This window comes from Seriola aureovittata, chromosome 16, assembly GCF_021018895.1.
Source record: "Seriola aureovittata isolate HTS-2021-v1 ecotype China chromosome 16, ASM2101889v1, whole genome shotgun sequence".
NCBI lineage: Eukaryota > Metazoa > Chordata > Actinopteri > Carangiformes > Carangidae > Seriola > Seriola aureovittata.
The window spans coordinates 2,091,904-2,111,468 of NC_079379.1; the positions used below are offsets into that span (position 1 = coordinate 2,091,904).

General features: G+C 43.9%; 1 protein-coding gene across 14 annotated transcripts in view; it reads left to right on the forward strand.

Moving 5' to 3' along the window:
• pleca (plectin a) overlaps positions 1-19,565 on the forward strand; it is a 103,585-nt gene that overhangs the window by 64,851 nt on the left and 19,169 nt on the right. For 8 of the 14 annotated variants that reach the window (XM_056399803.1, XM_056399804.1, XM_056399812.1 and 5 more), the window contains 19 exons: positions 1,487-1,548; positions 4,833-4,922; positions 5,421-5,456; positions 7,279-7,356; positions 7,506-7,598; positions 10,357-10,523; positions 13,717-13,832; positions 14,150-14,256; positions 14,793-14,912; positions 15,016-15,111; positions 15,447-15,574; positions 16,242-16,335; positions 16,420-16,574; positions 17,808-18,144; positions 18,394-18,471; positions 18,646-18,807; positions 18,899-19,003; positions 19,126-19,221; positions 19,408-19,533. In XM_056399803.1, coding sequence (XP_056255778.1) covers positions 1,487-1,548; positions 4,833-4,922; positions 5,421-5,456; positions 7,279-7,356; positions 7,506-7,598; positions 10,357-10,523; positions 13,717-13,832; positions 14,150-14,256; positions 14,793-14,912; positions 15,016-15,111; positions 15,447-15,574; positions 16,242-16,335; positions 16,420-16,574; positions 17,808-18,144; positions 18,394-18,471; positions 18,646-18,807; positions 18,899-19,003; positions 19,126-19,221; positions 19,408-19,533 — 2,246 coding nt within the window. The remainder of the gene's footprint in view (positions 1-1,486; positions 1,549-4,832; positions 4,923-5,420; positions 5,457-7,278; positions 7,357-7,505; positions 7,599-10,356; positions 10,524-13,716; positions 13,833-14,149; positions 14,257-14,792; positions 14,913-15,015; positions 15,112-15,446; positions 15,575-16,241; positions 16,336-16,419; positions 16,575-17,807; positions 18,145-18,393; positions 18,472-18,645; positions 18,808-18,898; positions 19,004-19,125; positions 19,222-19,407; positions 19,534-19,565) is intronic. The other 6 variants (XM_056399805.1, XM_056399806.1, XM_056399815.1 and 3 more) reach the window with 1 other exon arrangement.

Here is a 19,565-nt window from a genome sequence, read left to right on the forward strand (position 1 = left end):
GAAACGAGCTCCTCACGCTGCCACTGTCTCGTCGGGCTGAAAACACTGAGTCACATTGAGTCCTAATCGACACCTGTGTGTCTGACAAGCCGCCTCATCAACCCGCCGAGGCTCACGGTGGAGAGGGGAAGGCGTGAGCTCTCCGCTGCACGCTTGATAAAATTGAGGGGAAAACATTACACAGCATACCTGAGTGCTACCTGCTGGTATGTGAGTCCTGTTTGGAATAATCAGACTCTGAAATCAAAACTAAAACAGCGTAAGTCCTACAAGACAGGACGTGTTCCTGCGGAGGTGCTAATCTGAGGGATGTCAGAGGTGATTTACCTGTCTCCTCTGACAGGTACAACACCTTTTTCTTTCTGTTTTGAAGGACATTATTTAAACCACAGGTTCCCACCTGAGTCATCTTCATCGTCTCTGGTCACATCACATGTTCATGTTCAGCACTCCGGCTTCTGGCTTTGACTCTGGGAAAACTACGTCTTTTTCTTTTTTGAATTTCCCTGTAGAGTCTCATCACATGTGGGACCAGGACTGTGGTTCTGGATGTTTAAACTCACTAAATACAAATTCTATTTACTGCCCTCGTCAGCGGTCAGAGGTCAGGACCCTTCTGAGGGGTCACAGAATAAATCTGAGGGGTTGTGGGATAAACACAGACAGAGGAACAGAAGAAATCTATTTGTGAAATGATGTTTATTTTAAGTTTTTTTTTTTTCCTTTGGACTGTAAGATGATTTTACAGCTTCTGGCCTCTTAGAAATATTCGAATAAATCAATATGAGAAGTAAAGGTTACCCTGTGGCACAACTGTTCACAACTGGTTCACAACAACTCCGCAGTCTGTCACATGGACGGAAACAGACTTTCCTTCTATTGAAGGAGCCACAGATCAAAAATGTTGTTAATCATTGTTCTGCACTAAAACACCTTCATGGCAGCCACTGATTTCCTGTTAATTCAACCTTGTGAACAAAATAAATTAGCAGAGACTCGAAACTTACACTTACGAGACAGGTGATCGCTCTCTGTCAAAACCCGAATCTATTTTTTTGAAAGCCTTTTCTACGAGCATCACTGAACGCAACACCCAATGTTATCTTCAGATCAAACCAGAGGGTGGAGAGAGTCAGACAACTATAAAATAGGAAAATGTTTAGCAGTAATTTAAAGTATAAACAATTTAATAATAATAATAATAATAATAATGATAATAATAATAATAATCTCTTTATACAGCATTTTCCAGAGACTACATTACAAAGTGCTTGACAAAGACAGAAAAAAAGAATCAATAAAATCAATAGATTTCAAAGAGAAATAAAACAGTTCAAGAGAAAGTAAAACTCTGATCTAAGTGTGTTTTAAGAAGAGTCTTAGAGGAGGTCACAGACTCAGCTGACTCCATGTCCTTTGGAGTTCAAAGGGTTAAAACACACAATGAATTAAACTGAGCATCTGTTTTATTTTTGTGTTTCCACAGACGAACGGGACCGAGTCCAGAAAAAGACCTTCACAAAATGGGTCAACAAGCACCTGATGAAGGTAAGAGCCCGCTTCACCTACACTCACTGATGCAAACACTCGTTGTGTACATTTGGCTAAATTTGAAAACTCTGACAAGTTAATAAAATGTTGACCTCAGTTCATTTTGGGTCATATTTCTAAATAAGACTCCAGACGTCCTTAAACGACCCTGAAGGTTTCTTCTGTTTCACCTGGTTGTAATATCTGAAATGACACAAAATGATACTGAAGTGTCTGATGTGAGTCACTGCTGGGAAACATTACCTGAAAGCAGCAGCAGATAAACTGGAAACAGAAGACAACATCAGATCTAGATTCTCCTCATCTCTCTCACTTCACAAATCACTTCTCTGCACATTAACATGCTGTCTGTGTGAACTGTACTGCGTGTGTGTGTGTGTGTGTGTGTGTGTGTGTGAGTGAGTCACAAACACCTGGCCTCGCTTTAACAGCGGTATCATGGGCCGGGCTCGGTCAGGGTTCACATCTGGGCTCCAGACTGTCAGGGCGGCTCTACGGGGGAACAGGAAGCTGCGGGACTGAATGTGGGGCCACGAGTCCTGAATATGTCTGACCCATGAGCCTGACCCATGAAAACAGGGCTGCAGCTACAGTAACAGTTATTTTCATTATCAACTAATTCGCCCTGGAACACAGAAATTTTATAGACAAGAATTTTGGTAATTTATGCATTAAGCGATTTATTTTCAATTAAGTGATTTATTAAGAAAAAACCCCGAAACATTAATTATTTTCAGCTTCTCAAACGTGAGAATAATATCCTGCTTTTTAGTTTTTTTAATCATAATAAATTGAAAAGTTATATATAATTATATATGACAATAAAACAGTAAATCCTCAGATTTAAGAAGCTGGAACTAGAGATTTTTTATAATATATTTTCACATTTTTATTGTTAATATTTTATAGTTGAATTGTTCTATCCATCTGACTTTTTTCTTCTTACTATTTTTATTGTCATGCACCAAAAAACCAAAACCAATTCCTTTATATGTGAAAACCTACGTGGGAACAAACATGATTCTGATTCTGATCCTGAATGTTTGTGACTAGAAAATGACTGAAATCAATCATCAAAATATTGTCAATTAATTTTCTGTCAATTAATCAGCTGATAGTTGCAGTTCTGGCTGTTTATTAAATATTTCCTGGAGTCAAAAAGCAGAATCATGCTCATAAACAATTAAAATCTTCCTTGGTAATCGTTTAATGAAGGATCTGGTGGCACAGACACAAAGGGTAGAGCTTGACACTTTATTTTGAAGGTATCATATAATGTAATTCTATGGCAACAAGAAAATAAGGCTCATTTTGTGTTTTGTGAATCATTAGGATACATTATGTTTGAAGTAATCATCACAACAGACTAAATCACACCACATATTTTCCGAGAATGTTTTTAGAAAGCATTAAAGAAACTGAAGCTGGAGACTGATTTCTGATTTTACGTGTGTGTGTCGGCTGCTGCTCAGAGTCACGTTCAGGATGATGAATCCTTGTTTTCACACCGATGAGAACTGATGTGTGTTAAACCGCGAGGAATGTCTGACATCCTCCACGCGCGTCCTGTGACGCGGCGTTTTGTCCGAGACCACTCGGCCTTTGTCGTCGGCCCCTGTTTCTTTGTCGGGAAAAATCCCTCAGATTCGGGTCCAGAGGATCTGAGCTGGGGCGGCGGTCTGACCGGCCCCGAGGCGTTCCGGACTCATGGTCACAGCAGAGTCATGGGATTAAACTACGAGGCCAAGAATGCTTCATTCTCATGGGCAGCTGCGGAAAACACATTATTTTGACATTATCCTGTGTTTTATTTAAACTTTATTAATCCCACTGCAAACAAGATCAAATCAAATGCTGGAAAAAAAAAAGAAAATGAGCAACTGTTTGTCTGATGTAAAATCAAACCAACGTCTGCATGTTTGCCCTCTTGTCTTCTGTCCCTGCAGTTTTATATTTTCTCACATCAAACTGTTTCTTCTTTCCATCCTTCATCCTTCATCCTTCATCCTGTCCTCCTCATCCTTTCCCGTCAGCACTGGAAGGGAGAGGTAGGTGCTGTCTGTGAGCAGAGTGCTGAGTGGACACATTCTTTTCTGCTGCATGTCTCTGTTTTTGTTTTGTTTTTTTTACCTGAGCTCTTTTGCTGATGACCTCTGACCTTTTCTTTTCCCCCTCATTTTAACAGTTGGACTGTTTTCTAACTGCTAGTTTGTACATGTTCTGTAGCTTCTGATTCACAGCAGCTGGAAACCAAATATTACAGATGTAGTAAGGTTTATGACACAGTGAGGAGCGTGTTTAAAGTTTAGAGGGAGTTTCAGGAGGGATTAGCATCTTCTTTCAACTTAATTTGTAGTTTTGGTTCTTAATTGTTTCAGTTCTGAAATAATATTTAACAGACACAGAAACATCAAGAAATAGGGCTGAACGATGTGCAAAAAAAATTCAACTGCGATTGTTTTGGCAGATGTTAGAACTGTGGTATTAGTGATGATTTTTCATTTTTTAATTTCATTTTCACTGAATTTAATTCAATTTTAATTATCATAATGTATTTTCTGTTGGTCTTGTACCAAATAAAAAAAAAAATTTATATATATATATATATATATATATATATATAAATATTCATAGACAGGACCGTCTCTGTAGCCCCACACAGCTTCATTCGTGGTGTGTTGTGACACATTTCACCTGCTATTTGGATATTGCACTTGGCTGCACATGTTGATTCATTGTTCAGCTCTATCAACAAGACAATGAAAGTGGCTGATTAGATGAATTTGCAAACAAATCACAGATTTTACCAAAAGTATTCGGAAGAGAAGATTCAGGTTTATGTTAAAATGATCAGATTTTGCGCTACTACTTCCTTCTTCCAATTATTGAGGGATTGAAGCCGACGTGTTCGGATGCTCACTGACATTTTCACCTCTGAACAAGTGCCTTAGATAATCCAGTTAACCCGATCATCTAACCGCTCCCTGCTGTTGTTAACCTGCTGTGTCACTGAAACCAAACAGGAACAGGAACCACGGCCAAAACTCTGAGAAAAAAGAATCCGGCTTTGTTTACTTTCTTTCCCTTTTGCGTTATTTTTCTTTTATTACATCAAATGTGATTGTACCTCGTGTGAAATTCCTTCCTGTCATTGTTGAGATCGGCAGCTGTTTGTATTGTGTGTGACTCAACTCTCACACACTGACACCAGACTGAATGAAAAAGGTTCATTAAAATAAAACAGAAAAAGTGCTAACTTGTGTCCTCTGCTCTGCGTTCAGGCGCAGAGACACATCACCGACCTGTACGAGGACCTCAGAGATGGACACAACCTCATCTCCCTGCTGGAGGTGCTCTCCGGAGAGACGCTGGTGAGCCTTACTTGACCTTTGACCTTCAGATGTTGGGATATATCTGCTTCTGCCATAATCCCCTGTCCTGTCCACCCCTCTCTTCTTGTCCCTGCTGTCCTGTCCTACTGGTTTTATTTGCTGTGTCTCTCCATTGTAACTCAAAGTGTCTTAAATGTTGATGAGTCAGATATAATCCTGAGGGGCTCCTCGTCTTCACTCCTGCATGAGTTGAATTAATCCAGAGATTCTCGGACATTTCAGAACATGCTGAGGTTCTGCGCTCTCCACTCTTTTTTACTTTCTTTACCTTAGCACTGGTCTTTTGGGAACACACCTTCTGGTGATGTAGCCTTAAAACACTAATTTTCATTCTTTGCTTCCATCTCGTAACCTTTCTGCACTGACTTGTTTGACCCCTGGTTTTTCCTTTATCTAATTCCTGTTTGCTGACCTTTGCCCTGACCTTTCCCCCCTCTGCCTCTGCCTTCCTCTCGTGCGATGCTCTTGCCTTGGTAGCCGAGGGAACGTGACGTTGTGAGGAACGTGCGGTTGGTGAGTGGCGCCTGGACTGTGGCTGGCCGCCTCCTCGGGCGTGGCATGTGTCACCACCCCAGGTGGCTGCCGGGTTGTGCATGATGACAGTCACACTCCCTGTATATTGTCCCTTTTTGTGTCAAACATCGTCCTCCTCCATTTTATCAGTGAGCAGAAGAAAAGGTTCAATCTCTCAGGCGTCATGTTTGATATTCGTGGGTGTAAGTGGTGGTCTTGTTTACAGATGCATGTAGATTTTACTGTTGTTGCTCAATGTGTAGACACTTTCTGGTTGTGCTTTTTCATATGTGAAGTATAGATGATACATTTATCAAATACATTTTACAGTAGGTAACTGGGAAAGAGAAAAATATGTAACAAAAAATATCCCGTATCTGCTCTTAATATAACTCAAGTTCAATGTAGTTAAAGGACCATACTAAATCCCACAGCGTCAAATTATTAAAATATATAAATTCCAGTCTCCTCACAGGCCTTTTCAGATCGCATCATCTGTCTTCCGGGTTTAATTTACCAACAGCATACAGCATGTGTCGTGAGTTATGAATAAAGTGACGGGACATTTGAGTGAGCAAGCAATTTTCTTACAGATAGTCGTAGTGTGCAGCTGCATCATGATGCGGTTTCACATTATTTTAACAAAGACATGAAGTGAAACAAATGCCAACTTGTTGATTTTCTTACCATCACACTAAAACTGTGGTGAATCCAAAACGGCCGCACTGCGAGACACACCCACCCACCAAGAGGAAGCTGAGCGAACCTGTTCCTATACACTGTGTCTAAACTGGTCATGTTGAATAGAAATGTAAAATAGAAATGTAAAATAGAAATGAATAATGGAACTGCTCTGGGTCCATTTGTAATGGAAACATCAATGTATTTAATAATGCACCCGGTTAGAGGAACACTTTACAGCTTTAGTATCTCGTTCATAACCAGGAAAAATTGGTATTCTAACTGAAATATCTCACTGAATCCAGTCAAATCAGGAAATCAGTGGCGATACCCAGCTCTAATTTAAAGTTGGGTTTTATTTTGAAAAATCCCTGGCAAAAACGTAGATTCTACATAAAACCACAGGTATGGTCCTTTAAACTCACATGGAGTTTAGTCGTCTAGGGTCGAACAACAGTTGCAGGTGTCGGGTTTCCTTCACGGTTTTGAAAGCAAAAAGTTTCATCACTGCAAGCTGATATGTCGACTGACTCTGCAGCAAAGCTTGAGACTGCTGGCTGAAAGCTTAACATGTGGAGCACCACTGCATGTCACGGCCTTCACCCCCCCCCCCCCCCCCCGGGGTGGGACTCTGTCCTGTAGACGCCCAAAGGAAGCTGCTCGATTTGACTGCGTTACAGATATTAAAAAAAAAAAATCTCAGACAGTTATGATGTGAAAGATGTTCGATGAGGTGCGAGGGGGAGAAGTCGTTGGTAGATCTCAGAGGATCGTTTCTCATTCATCATCATGCTTTCACCTGCAGACATCCTGGCTGCATCTAATGCATCTCTGGGTCATGTAGGATCAGATCAAACGCTTCGATCACAACTCCGCACAATTTGAATCACGCTTCAAATTTGCTGTCTTTTTTTTTTTTTTTTTTTTAATTTAAGTTTCAAAGACCATGACTGTGAAGCTTTATATACAGTAAGCTAGACCTTTGTTTTAAACACTGAAGGTGTTGCTGGACACTGAAACGCCTGTTCCTCAGTCATGGGCCCTTGATGTTTGTCGGTCAGTAGAAACTGATGCGCTCTCTCTCTCTCTCTCTCTCTCTCTCTCTCTCTCCTGATGTTCGGTGTCTCCTCGTCTCTTGCAGCCGAGGGAGAAAGGCCGGATGCGTTTCCACAAGCTGCAGAACGTACAGATCGCTCTGGACTTCCTCAAGCACAGACAGGTTGGGATGCAGATTTTTATTGAGGACGTATGAAGATGCTTCTCTGTTTCCATCTTTGTTTTTGTTCTTTCTTTGTCACATTTGAGGAATAATGTTGTTTTTTAGTGCTGTAACATAAATCATTTTTATTGGTATCCGCACTCTTTCAGGTCAAACTGGTCAACATCAGGAATGATGACATTGCAGACGGGAACCCCAAGCTGACCCTGGGTCTGATATGGACCATCATCCTTCACTTCCAGGTACTGCAGGACACTTTCAAAGTCGGGGTGGGCGTTATGTCGAATATACTCGATGCATTGCAGCTCGTTCCACAACGTCGCCACATCGAGTATTTTCACACAATTGTTTTAAGACGCCGGCATGAAATTCCCTTCGGCGTTTGGCTGCTCCCGCTCTCTCACCGACACACTCCACCGCCCCTCCAGAAAACTCCCCTGAGTCACGTTTCCTGAGCCACACGTGGTGTTTATGTTTCAAACTGAACGTTGGCGTTACATAAGATGAGATTCCTCCATCGTATGACTAACATGCATTTCAGTTTACTCTCATTACCTGGTGATTAGTTTGCTTCCGCGGCGCGCTGAGGAAAATCAAAGTGCTGCTCCCTGCTTGTGGTTCGATCATCAGCTTCACTTCATCCTGATGTTGATGCAGCAGTTACAGAAAGAGTGGAGCCAATCATTTCCAAATGGGGCTTTATTGGACATTTGGCAGCACTCAGCCTCTTATACACAACTACCACCGCTCCCTGAGCCCCTGAGTGCTCAAAGACTAAACACTGAAAAAAAAGGATGTTCATTCGTTTTTCAAGAAGGATTTTTCATGTCAGTCAGTTGCTGTTTTCTGTGGTTGTGAAGCTCTATAGGTCGGCCTCAAATCTAAATGCAGGGGTCTTCGCTCTCAAACATAAACAGTATAAAATGGCTCCTACCACCTTTGGGAAAGCATTAGTCAGAGGGCAGATGTGTCCCTGATGGGGGGGGGGGCATGTTTAGCAGATGGTTTGGTAGATTTTGGAAGAAAGAGTGGGAGGACGTGAGGATTCTTTGATGGTTATGTGAGGATGTGGATGTGGGATCCTGTTCCCTCGTCCCTCAGTGTGACTCAGTGATTCCCATGAGAAGGATGGCAGGAGGTGACGTGTGACAAGTCAGGACTCCCAAACTTCAAACTCAGTAGAAAGTTTAAAACTTCACTGTAGCCTAGAGTAGAGTAGAATAGAATAGAATAGAATAGATTAGAATAGAATAGAATCGAATAGAATAGAAAGCCTTTATTGTCATTTCATTTAAAATACAACCTAATTAGCAGTGCTGCTCCTGATTGGTGCTTGTAAGTTAAAAAAGAAACACATGCACACAATATATCACAACAATCAAAACAGCCTGGTATAAAAACAGATGCAAGAACAGTAAATACAAGTCTGATCTCTAACTGAGCAAATGTCTTTTAAGGTGAACTTTTTGTCTTTCTTCCTCAAGTAATAAAACAAAAAACCTCCATGTAGATCCACTTAGTCATCGGGCAGCCAAACAAACCGTTAATCTCTTTATATGAACACATGCTGGTCATCACAAACAATGGTGAGTTTCCTCCGAGCTCCCGCCGGTGCACTTCAACATTTTACTAACGCGCAGGTGACTGTTGGAATAATGGAGCGGGAGCCGGGATTCTCTCGGAGGGGCGGAGGTCCCGTTTCCACCCAGCGTCTGAGTCACCTTGTGCCCACGTCCACAGTCCAGCACCGGGGTTTCCCTTACGGAGGGAAAATAGCAGAAGGAAGAAATGCCTTCTTTTTTTTTCCCTCCTCCACCCTTTCCTGCAAAAAAAAAAAAAACAGTGAAATTATTAGTTCTGCTATGACTCATCATCACACCCAAAAACACTGAGAATAGTCAACAGTTATGATAAAGCTGGTGCCAGTAAGAGGAATCTATCAGGACTGGAAGTGCAGCCTTCAGTGAATGCATCATCAGCACATAATAAACTGTAGATTTACAAGCTGTGGTAAAAATCACACACACACAAATACTCAGAATAGAAGTTGCAGATGTTTATTTTCTTTTTACTTTTCAGCATCAAGACAAGTCAAGTAGTTCAGATTTAAAAAAAACATAAAAGGTTTCCTGTGATTGTTGAAACTTCTTACAATGTGTGCCCAGTTTTCCAGAGAGCCCCGCCCTCCTGGTGCATCCAGCAGACCAAAGCAAACTTCTCATCAGTACCGTTTATTCATCCAATTATAGATACGACAACAGACACCAACTACTGGGTGGTAGAGAGATGTTGGTTAACATCTGCAAACCGGTAAACTTCAGTAAACAGAGAGGAATCCACCTTAAAAACATCTGCTTCGATTAAATCTGCAGTTTATTCAGTCGTCTGTCTTTCGTGCGTAAAAAATATATGGCTAAAGGAGTTTTGGTGCTGTGGTCTTGTGATTCATCGCTTCGTCTCGCAGCTCTTAAAAAAAAAAAAAAAAAGGAATTTTGCCTGTGGAGGTTTTTTTTTATTTCATAGTCCAACATTCATTTACAGCAGCCGGAGTATTTGTGTTTGGAAAATACAGTATAGCTCTGTCAGATCGGTGACTCACAGACTGTTTCATTCTCATGATTTCTGTTTTGGTCACAGATAATCACAAAGCGTTTGTGTTTCTCTCCAAAACACTGAGCTTCATGGATTTCATGTGCCCTTCAAGTAAAAGTGGTGGTTTCTATTTGAGGTTTCGAATGTGACTCATCTCACGTCTGGAAGAAATCAGCGGGCAAAAACTGGAAAAAGTTGTTGTTTTTTTTTTCCTGCCCTTCCACCAACACTTGAGTCGTATTCAATATATCAAAGGAAACACCATGTGCTGCTGGGAAAAAAGTAACTTTTCATACATTTACCGCTGTTTGTGGCGACTTTGTTTGTTGGTTGTTTAATTTCCCCACCTGTCGTAATGTCACCTCACCTTCTCTCATCGCTGACCGGCTCCACCGTCTCCTCCTCCAGATCTCAGACATCCAGGTGAACGGTCAGTCGGACGACATGACGGCCAAGGAGAAGCTGCTGCTGTGGTCTCAGAGGATGGTGGAGGGATACCAGGGCCTGCGCTGCGACAACTTCACCACCAGCTGGAGGGATGGAAAGCTCTTCAACGCCATCATACACAAACACAGGTGAGACACAGATCATCAGCGGATCAAGGTTAAACTTCGGCCCGCCGGGTTTTGCATTAAAAAAAAAAAGGATAAGACTGCAAAACATGGCGAGAAAAGACAAGACTAGAACTTCAAAATGGATCTGATAATGCAATAAACTGAAGAGATGATGACGATGTGGAAAATGTTATTTAACTCACCTTTATATCCACAGTGACACAAACGAAAGGTTAATGGTAATGATAATAATATTTATTGTCCACAAATGTGGAAATTTGCCTTTGGCTTCACAGACTGTTAAACCACATCACTGTGACTCACAAACAAGAAATACAATAATGACATCAGCACATGCACTGTACTTCACAGTTATGGCATTTGGTATAAAGGGCTTTCTGTAGTCGCTGTCGGTTGCTGTTGCAGCTCGACAGCGACTTCCCGAGGACAGTTTAGTGAATTCTTTCTAAAGAGGATGAACAGGATCGGACACAGCTGCAGTCTGTATCTACGCTCCAGCTGTTTCTGCTCTCTTCCAGTCATTTTGTCGGGTTCTGTTTTGTTACGTTACGGAGAGCCACGCCCACAAACCCTCCTCTGGTCGGCGCAGCTTGCCTGGACCCGCGATGCTTTAGCACAGTGGGAAATGAACTTTACGGCCAGTTAAAAAGGTCTCCACTGTGACCTTCTGCATATTTCATGTTGCTGTGTCTTTATTATTTATTGCAGGAGGTTCAGAAGGTGGAACGCAAAAATTCATATTTGACTTTTAGAGCAGTTCACTTCAGCTGTCAGGACCAACTGTAAATCAAACAGAGACAAACGTCAGGCTTGAATTCCTCAGAAAACACTTTCTGATAATATTTTATTTGAACCCACCCTTAATTAAACATTTATAAGCAGTAAATAAATGAATAAATGGTTTATAAAACGCTGTACTGTAGATGTAAGGACATTTTAAAGTGATGTAATAAATGTCAACAACTAGAACTGTTGGTGTGAAGTACAAATATAAGAGTTGATGACTGACTGACAATATAACACAGTTTTAATCCCAGAAAATATCAAAGATTTAAAACAAGAGAGTAAAATGTAAAAAAAAAAAGAAAAGTGGAACAATATTTTTTCAATTTCAAGTTATAACTTTGTTCAATTTCAACAAGTTCTGAACTGCCGGAGAATCATCGGCACATGTGCACATATAACACGCTTTAGTGATCTGTACATTAAACATAATGACAGTGCAGTTACGCTGTCATCAATCATCCATTAACTGTTTAAACAACAGTTACTGATGCTTCCTGGGAAACGTTATAATTGTTGGCAAATGCATGAATAACAACGTAGAAAGTCTGTTATCAACTATCTGTTTTCAACTGCACCATGTGACTCGTTAGTGTTAATAAAGTGAAACAGTCACCATCTTGTTTTGAGCATCAGACTCTACATGTTTACAAGAGGCTTCAACAGTTTCTAATGGTGGGTTTTCACTGCAGGAAAATGGAGTCAGAAATTCTTCCTCCACTTGTTCACCGTCCATCCCCGTCCTCAATATGTTCACCAGCACTGTGGCATCATGACAGTAGTAGTTCATTCAGCCATATTCGGGTCAAAATGCAACAATTTGGAACATAATGATTCCAGCACACAGCAGCAGTGCTTTGAAAAGTTTCTCTAGATGCTTCTTCAATACTTTTTTTTCCCCCCGCTTGTTACCAGAAGAACTGACACGAATCCCAACGAGCCACCGTCCTCCTCAGTGAGGAAACTTTAATCGCCCCCCTTTCCAGACCGCTCCAAACCCAAACCGTATATTTTGGGTGGAGTGCCACTTTAAGGCTCTGTGTCTGCGCAGCAGAAACAAGCCCTGCAGGGATCAGTCGCTCAACCCCACGGCACAGAAAGAACATGTGGAACTGGAGCTGGAATCGCTGGAGATTTTCTTTGACAGTCAGGGTGTAGCACACTCATTCGGGAAAAGGTTGCCCTGGAGGTACGTTCACTGGAGGCTCAGCAGGTTGTAGCAGAGCGCAGGTACGCTGACCCGTCTGCCAGAGAGTCTTTCGTCGTCGTCGGAGGAGGAGGAAGAGGAGGACGCTGCAGAGAGGACTCTGTGTGGTTTGGTCTGAAGTCAGACATTAAGAAGAAGAGGAAGCAGGAATTACCAGCGGATACGAGCCAGGATGAAATCATTCTTAATTATACTGTAGCTTCACTTTTTTTTTTTTTTTTTTCTTTATAACTTCAGCTTTTGTAAAAATAAAACCTTGGATTCCTTTAGTGCCTTTAATTTGACATTTACAAACAATGTTAAACCTGAAGAGGAAGTTCCGCTCCAAGAGGCGTCTGAACAGCGCCTCCAGCAGCACCGCGGGCTCCGTCAGCGACCTGGAGGACAGGGTGGTCATGCTGTGCGAGGACGTCCCCGCCGAGAGCTCCTTCGACTCAGGCCGAAGTTCCCGGAGCCCCGGGGCCCGCTCCAGTCGGGGGTCCCACGGCGAGGAGCACGAAGAGCCTGGTGTCATCCACCTGAGCCGGGACAGACTGTCCTACCGACAGGCCCGCTACCTGGAGAGAGAACCGACATACGAAGAGTTCTACGTCCAGAGAGCGGTGCAAGTGTATGACGACTCTAGACTTGGTTGTTTTGGAAAAGTTTTAACTGTGCAGAATTGACTTCACACTGTGTCCTGAGAGAGAGAGTTTCTCTTTGGGATTTCTGGTCTTTTCCGGGCAGGAGATGCACTTTCATCCCCTCAGTGTTATGAGATGCTCTGTGCTTGTGCCTACATGTTATTAATCTGCAGTTATCTCTCTGGCAGCGCGCACTCAGAAGCAAACTGTCTGTCCTGTTTGTGTAGAAAGAGATAGGGGAATGTTGAGCTGCTCTTGTTTTTTCTTGCCCTCTCTGGTGTCGAGAAAGACATAGTTCCTCTGATCATCCTGCCTCCAGCAACATAAATCATGAAATATGCAACCTAACATTTTTTTCACCTGCCACCTGTCAGTGTGGAGTTATAGCTGCCGGGTCAAAAAGAAAACTGAAGATACAGAAACAGAAATCTAGATGTCAAAAGATAATTAACGACTATTTTTTTTTCTCCACATTTTTCTCCGGTCAAATTTAATTTAAGATCATCTTTCATGTGACTTTTATCTGAGAGTGACTGACAATTTCCCTTCACTGTTCTGTGTGGGTGGTTTCTGTCCGCAGGCCCACTCTGATTGACATGAGCCAAGTGTACCGACAGAGCCACCAGGAGAACCTGGAGCAGGCCTTCAGCACGGCCGAGAGGGACCTGGGCGTCACCAGACTGCTGGACCCCGAGGGTGAGAGGAGGCGGCGTCTTTTAGTCGTTTACTACAGGGAATAATAGAGAATGTGTTTATCCTCTTTTTTTTTTAGGCAAATTCACACAGAGGAAAAACTTTTCTTACAGTATTTTCCACTGATGAACACTGAAACACTTCTTTTTTTTCCTACCTAAAGTGCAATGAGTGCACAAATCTACATATTAGCAAACCACATGATAAACAGTCTAATCCTAAACACGAACAAACACATCTGTTCCCAGTTTCCATAAGTAACGTTCCTCCTTCCTCTTGGATCTCACTAAAAAGTAACATCACTTTCTCTGTCTCTGCAGATGTGGACGTGCCGCATCCAGATGAGAAATCCATCATCACATACGTCTCCTCTCTGTATGACGTCATGCCCAGAGTACCAGACGTTCAGGACGGCGTTAAAGCCAATGTGAGTCTCTCCTCCTCAACATCGTTAAATCGCTATAAATAAAAAGAGCTCCTGCAGCAGAGACCAGAGAGGGGGTGATAACCGACATCTAGTTTTATCTATATATATATATATATTTTTTTAACATTAACTTAACATTTTACAGTGTAGAGGCTTGATTCAGAGCAGTTAGCAGTGATTGCTACTATAAAAGCTCCGACATCATCAGAGCAATGAGGAGTAATATTGCTTCAGCTTTATCATCATAAGAGATTTTCCAGCTCTTTTTTCATTTCTACATACAATCAAAACTTGCTTGTGATCAATAATATCGCGGTCAAACACCTATCGTTCTCAGTGACATAATCATTTACATTTCCAAGGTGCATAACCTCAGGTCTTACTCATCCCAGGACATCTTTAATCGTAGCGTTCTCCTACACTTCATGTAGTTTATGGAATTCCCCAAAGAAATGCGTGTCCTTTACGTCTCTCAGTTCACACAGTGAAACTTCATCCTGCGGGTTTTTAAACGTTTGTCTGTGTGTGATCTCCAGGAGCTGGAGCTGCGTTGGCAGGAGTATTATGAACTGGTCACCGTCCTGCTGCAGTGGATCAGACATCACATCCTCGTCTTCGAGGAGAGGAAGTTCCCCACCAGCTACGAGGAGATCGAGGTGAGTGGATCTTGTGGTTTTTTTTTTGTGTTTTTTTTTTTACGAACATGACGATGACGATGAAGCTGACGCGGAACTGATTCGTCTCTTGTCTGGTCCGCAGGTTCTCTGGCGCCAGTTTCTGAAGTTTAAGGAAACGGAACTTCCTGCGAAGGAGGCCGACAAGAACCGCTCCAAACACATCTTCAAGTCTTTCGAGGTCAGTTCTCTCATTCTTCATTCTGTCATGAAATCAGCTGTTCACAGCATGTTGTTGCCATGAAAGAAATATGGAAATAAGTCTTTATACTATATAATGTAATATATATCCATATAATGGAGACAGATTCCAGTTTTACACTGATATTTAACCTTTAACACCCACAGTTCTGGTAGCACAATAACCAGTACAATAACTTTCACCACTGTTAACACTATCAGATATTTGGATTTGAAATATATGTATCAGTCCATTAGATTTAATTTGAAATGTTCGGATGGTTGAGATTTTGAAACACGATTGTTGAACTGTACGCGGCTGTGGTTTTTTTTCAGGGCGCAGTGCAGGCGGGTCACGTCAAAGTGCCGCCAGGTTACCACCCGTTTGACGTGGAGAAGGAATGGGGTCGTCTGCACGTGGCCATACTGGAGAGAGAGCGTCTCCTCAGGACAGAGTTTGAGAGGTAACTGGGCCACAGACTGAACCTCATCACATGCTGGAAGCAAACGCTACCGTTTTTTTTTTTTTGGGTGAAAACCACAAGGAATGAAGAAACTGGTTCAGTGTGAGTCTGAGGATGACTCATTTCCTAATGACAAAGTCCACTTCAGTAACCAACTGTAGCTGAGTTGACTCTGTGGGGCGGGAAGTAGAAATCATATTAGGGCAAACACATGACGGCCCTGCCATCGCCACGGAAACAATCTCACAATAATATGGTCATTTGATTTATGAGCTTGTTTTTGTTAATCACATGGTGGATAGGGCGTAGCTTTGACTGTCGGTTCTTACATTTGAGAGAGTGTTGAAGTGAGCTCTGAAAAGTCTGATCTGTGCTGCGGTGAACTACCCGAGCTCCATCATGGCGTTCATGCATCAGGGATACGAGTTAAAGTATTTATTCCGCCGGAGGACGGAGTGAGTGATGTCATTTTTAATTCTTTAATCAGCTCGTTTAGTTTGAATTATTCGTAATGAGATTGTTTTAATTTAGTTTGCCACAACAAAACAAAGAGGATCCCGGCATCCTCTCTCCCCTCCCGGACCCTGGAGGAAGGTTTGACTGACAGGTACTTTGTTGAAGGTGAATTTTTGACCTTTGACCCCCTCCCCTCCTCCCCCTGCTGCAGGCTGGAGCGGCTTCAGAGGGTCGTCAGTAAGGTCCAGATGGAGTCAGGGGTGTGTGAGGAGCAGCTGAACCAGGTGGAGACTCTGCTGCAGACGGTGAGACACGAACAGTCGGCGCCACTGAAATGACCTGAGCTCCCCGCAGAGCTGTGACCGTCTAACTGTGTCTCTGTGTCGCAGGACGTGAGGATGATGAGCTCGGGGAAACCTGCTCAGCACACAGCAGAGATGGAGGCAGATCTGGAGAAAGCAGAAGGGATGATTCGCTTCCTCTTCAATGACGTTCAGCTGCTCAAAGACGGACGCCACCTGCAGGCTGAACAGATGTATCGCAGGTGCAAAAGAAAGAGGAGTCTAACTGCAACATTTACAATGACTGAGCTTTGACAGTAGAGTTACAGCTAATGATTATCTTCACTATAGTTGACCTACTAATTGATCCTTTTATTTATGTGATTAATTGTTAATCAGTAAATTAGTGAAATTTGTAGAGCCCAAGGTTTAATTTCCAATTTACTTGTTTTGTCCAATCAACAGACATGACAACCAGTCTCACTCACATTCACACACACAGCCACCTCTCCCTCCCCCCTCCCTCTTCTCCTCCTCTCCTCTTCTCCTCTCTTCTCCCTTCCCTCTCCCTCCTCTCCTCCTTCCTCTCCTCCTCTCCTCTCCTCTTCCTCCCTCCTCTCCTCCCTCCTTCCTCTCCTCCTCTCTTCTCCCTTCCCCCTCCCCTCCTCTCCTCCTCTCCTCTTCTCCTCTCTTCTCCTCCTCTCTCCTCCCCTCCTCTCCTCCTCTCCTCCTCTCCTCCTCTCCTCTCCTCCTCCTCTCCTCCTCTCTTCTCCCTTCCTCTCCTCTCTCCTCTCCTTCCCCCTCCCCTCCTCTCCTCCTCTCCTCTCTTCTCCTCTCCTCTCTTCCCTCCTCTCCTCCTCTCCTCTCCTCTCCTCTCCTCCTCTCCTCCCTCCTCCCTCCTCCTCTCTCCTCCCTCCTCTCCTCTCCTCTCCTCCTCCTTCCTCCTCTCCCTCTCCTCCTCTCTCCTCCCTCCTCTCCTCCATCCTTTCTCCCTCCCTCCCTCCCTCCCTCCCTCTCCTCTCTCTCCTCCTTCCTCTCTCCTCTCCTCTCTCTCTCTCCTCCTTTCTCCCTCCCTCCCTCTCCTCTCCTCCTTCCTATCTCCTATCCTCTCCTCTCTCCTCTCTTCCCTCCTCTCCTCTCTCCTCCCTCCTTTCTCCCTCCCTCTCCTCCTTCCTCTCTCCTCTCCTCCTTCCTCTCCTCTCTCCTCTCCTTTCTCCTCTCATCTCTCCTCCCTCCTCTTCTCCTCCTCTCCTCTCTCCTCCCTCCTTTCTCCCTCCCTACCTCTCTCTACTCCTCCTTCCTATCTCCTATCCTCTCCTCCCTCCTCTTCTCCCTCCTCTCCTCTCTCCTCCCTCCTTTCTCCCTCCCTCCCTCTCCTCTCTCCTCTCCTCTCTCCTTTCTCCTGAGAAGTTGCATCAACTGATTGTTTGGCGTTTCCTTAAATTTATCAAATTAATCAAAGTAATCAAATTAATCAAATCTGTCTCTGGCTGCAGGGTTTATCGTCTCCACGAGCGCCTGGTGAACCTCCGCAGCGAGTACAACCTGCGCCTGAAGTCGGGCGTGACCACCACGCAGATCCCCATGACTCAGATCCACACCGCCCAGGTCCTGCAGCAGGCCCCCATGAGGGTGCGGCCCGAGCTGGACGAGGTCACCCTGCGCTACATCCGGGACCTGCTGGGCTGGGTGGAGGAGAACCAGCGCCGTGTGGACGACGGAGAGTGGGGGTCCGACCTGCCCACCGTGGAGTCTCAGCTGGGCAGCCACCGCGGCCTTCACCAGTCTGTGGAGGAGTTCCGCTCCAAGATCGAGAGGGCGAAGGCCGACGAGGTACGAACAGTCGATCTCAGATTTGTTCAGATTTGTGTGAATGAATATGAAGTGAAACAAAAGTCGAGTCTGATCATCAAACACGAATGATGTTAAATCATTTTAAAAGCAGAGTCATGAATATTTTAAGGAGTGAGATGGGCAATGCTTGTCTTTGCTGTGGACGTGATGTGAATTTTTCTTTTTCTTTTTCTCAAAAGAAAAATATTGCCTAACTGACCTTTGACCTCGCCCTCTCCTCTCCTCCAGAGTCAGGTGTCGCCTGCCAGTAAAGCTGCCTACCGCGACTATCTGGGAAAACTGGAGCTGCAGTACGGAAAGCTCCTGGTGAGTGAGAAATGAAAAATAAAGTGACTCACATTACTGATGAAGTTACTCGTCACTTTTTAACTGAAGAGATAAACGGAGACAGAGCAGCTGTGTCACAGATCTTTCAGGAGCTTCAGGTAGAAGCTCTGCTCCCCTGACGCATCATAACACGTGTCACCTGTATCACCACAGAACGCCTCTAAGGCCCGCCTGCGTTACCTGGACCAGCTTCACGCCTTCGTCACCGCGGCGACCAAAGAGCTGATGTGGCTGAACGAGAAAGAGGAGGAGGAGGTCAACTACGACTGGAGCGAACGGAACACCAACATGATCGCCAAGAAAGAGAACTACTCGGTAACAGTGAGATGTTCTGACAGGTTTTACCCACAATGCTCTGCAGTGATAAGGATTAACACATGTATTATGTTGTTGTTGTTGTGGTCAGGGTCTGATGAGAGAGCTGGAGCTCAGGGAGAAGAAGGTGAACACTGTCCAGACCACAGGAGACAAACTGCTGAGAGATGGACATCCTGCCAGGAAAACCATAGAGGTACGACTCGCTCCGCTGCTGCAGTCACATCCACTGCAGCACATACTCAACATCCTGTGACTGTATTATTCACTTAGAAAACATGATTTATCCTCCTCATCACCACTCTGTGTCCTCCTCAGGCCTTTACTGCAGCTCTGCAGACTCAGTGGAGTTGGATCCTCCAGCTGTGCTGCTGCATCGAAACACACCTGAAGGAAAACACCGCCTACTTCCAGGTTCGTTTACCAACTCGCACCGTAACACCTCAACGCGTAGAAACCGTCTGTGCCCGGTTCATATAGTCAGCTCATCACTAAAGAGTTAACTTTGTCACGGAGTAATCGGTATTGCTTGCTCATCCGTCCATCTGTCTGTTAGTCTTACTGCCGCCGCCTCATGTCTCCTCTTTGTTCCTCGTCTAGTTTTTCTCTGACGTGAAGGAGGCGGAGGAGAGGATCAAAAAGATGCAGGACACAATGAAGAGGAAGTACACATGCGATCGCTCCATCACAGTCACACGGCTGGAGGACCTGCTGCAGGACGCAGCTGTAGGTTTATTCATCACTGTTATTTACTTTAA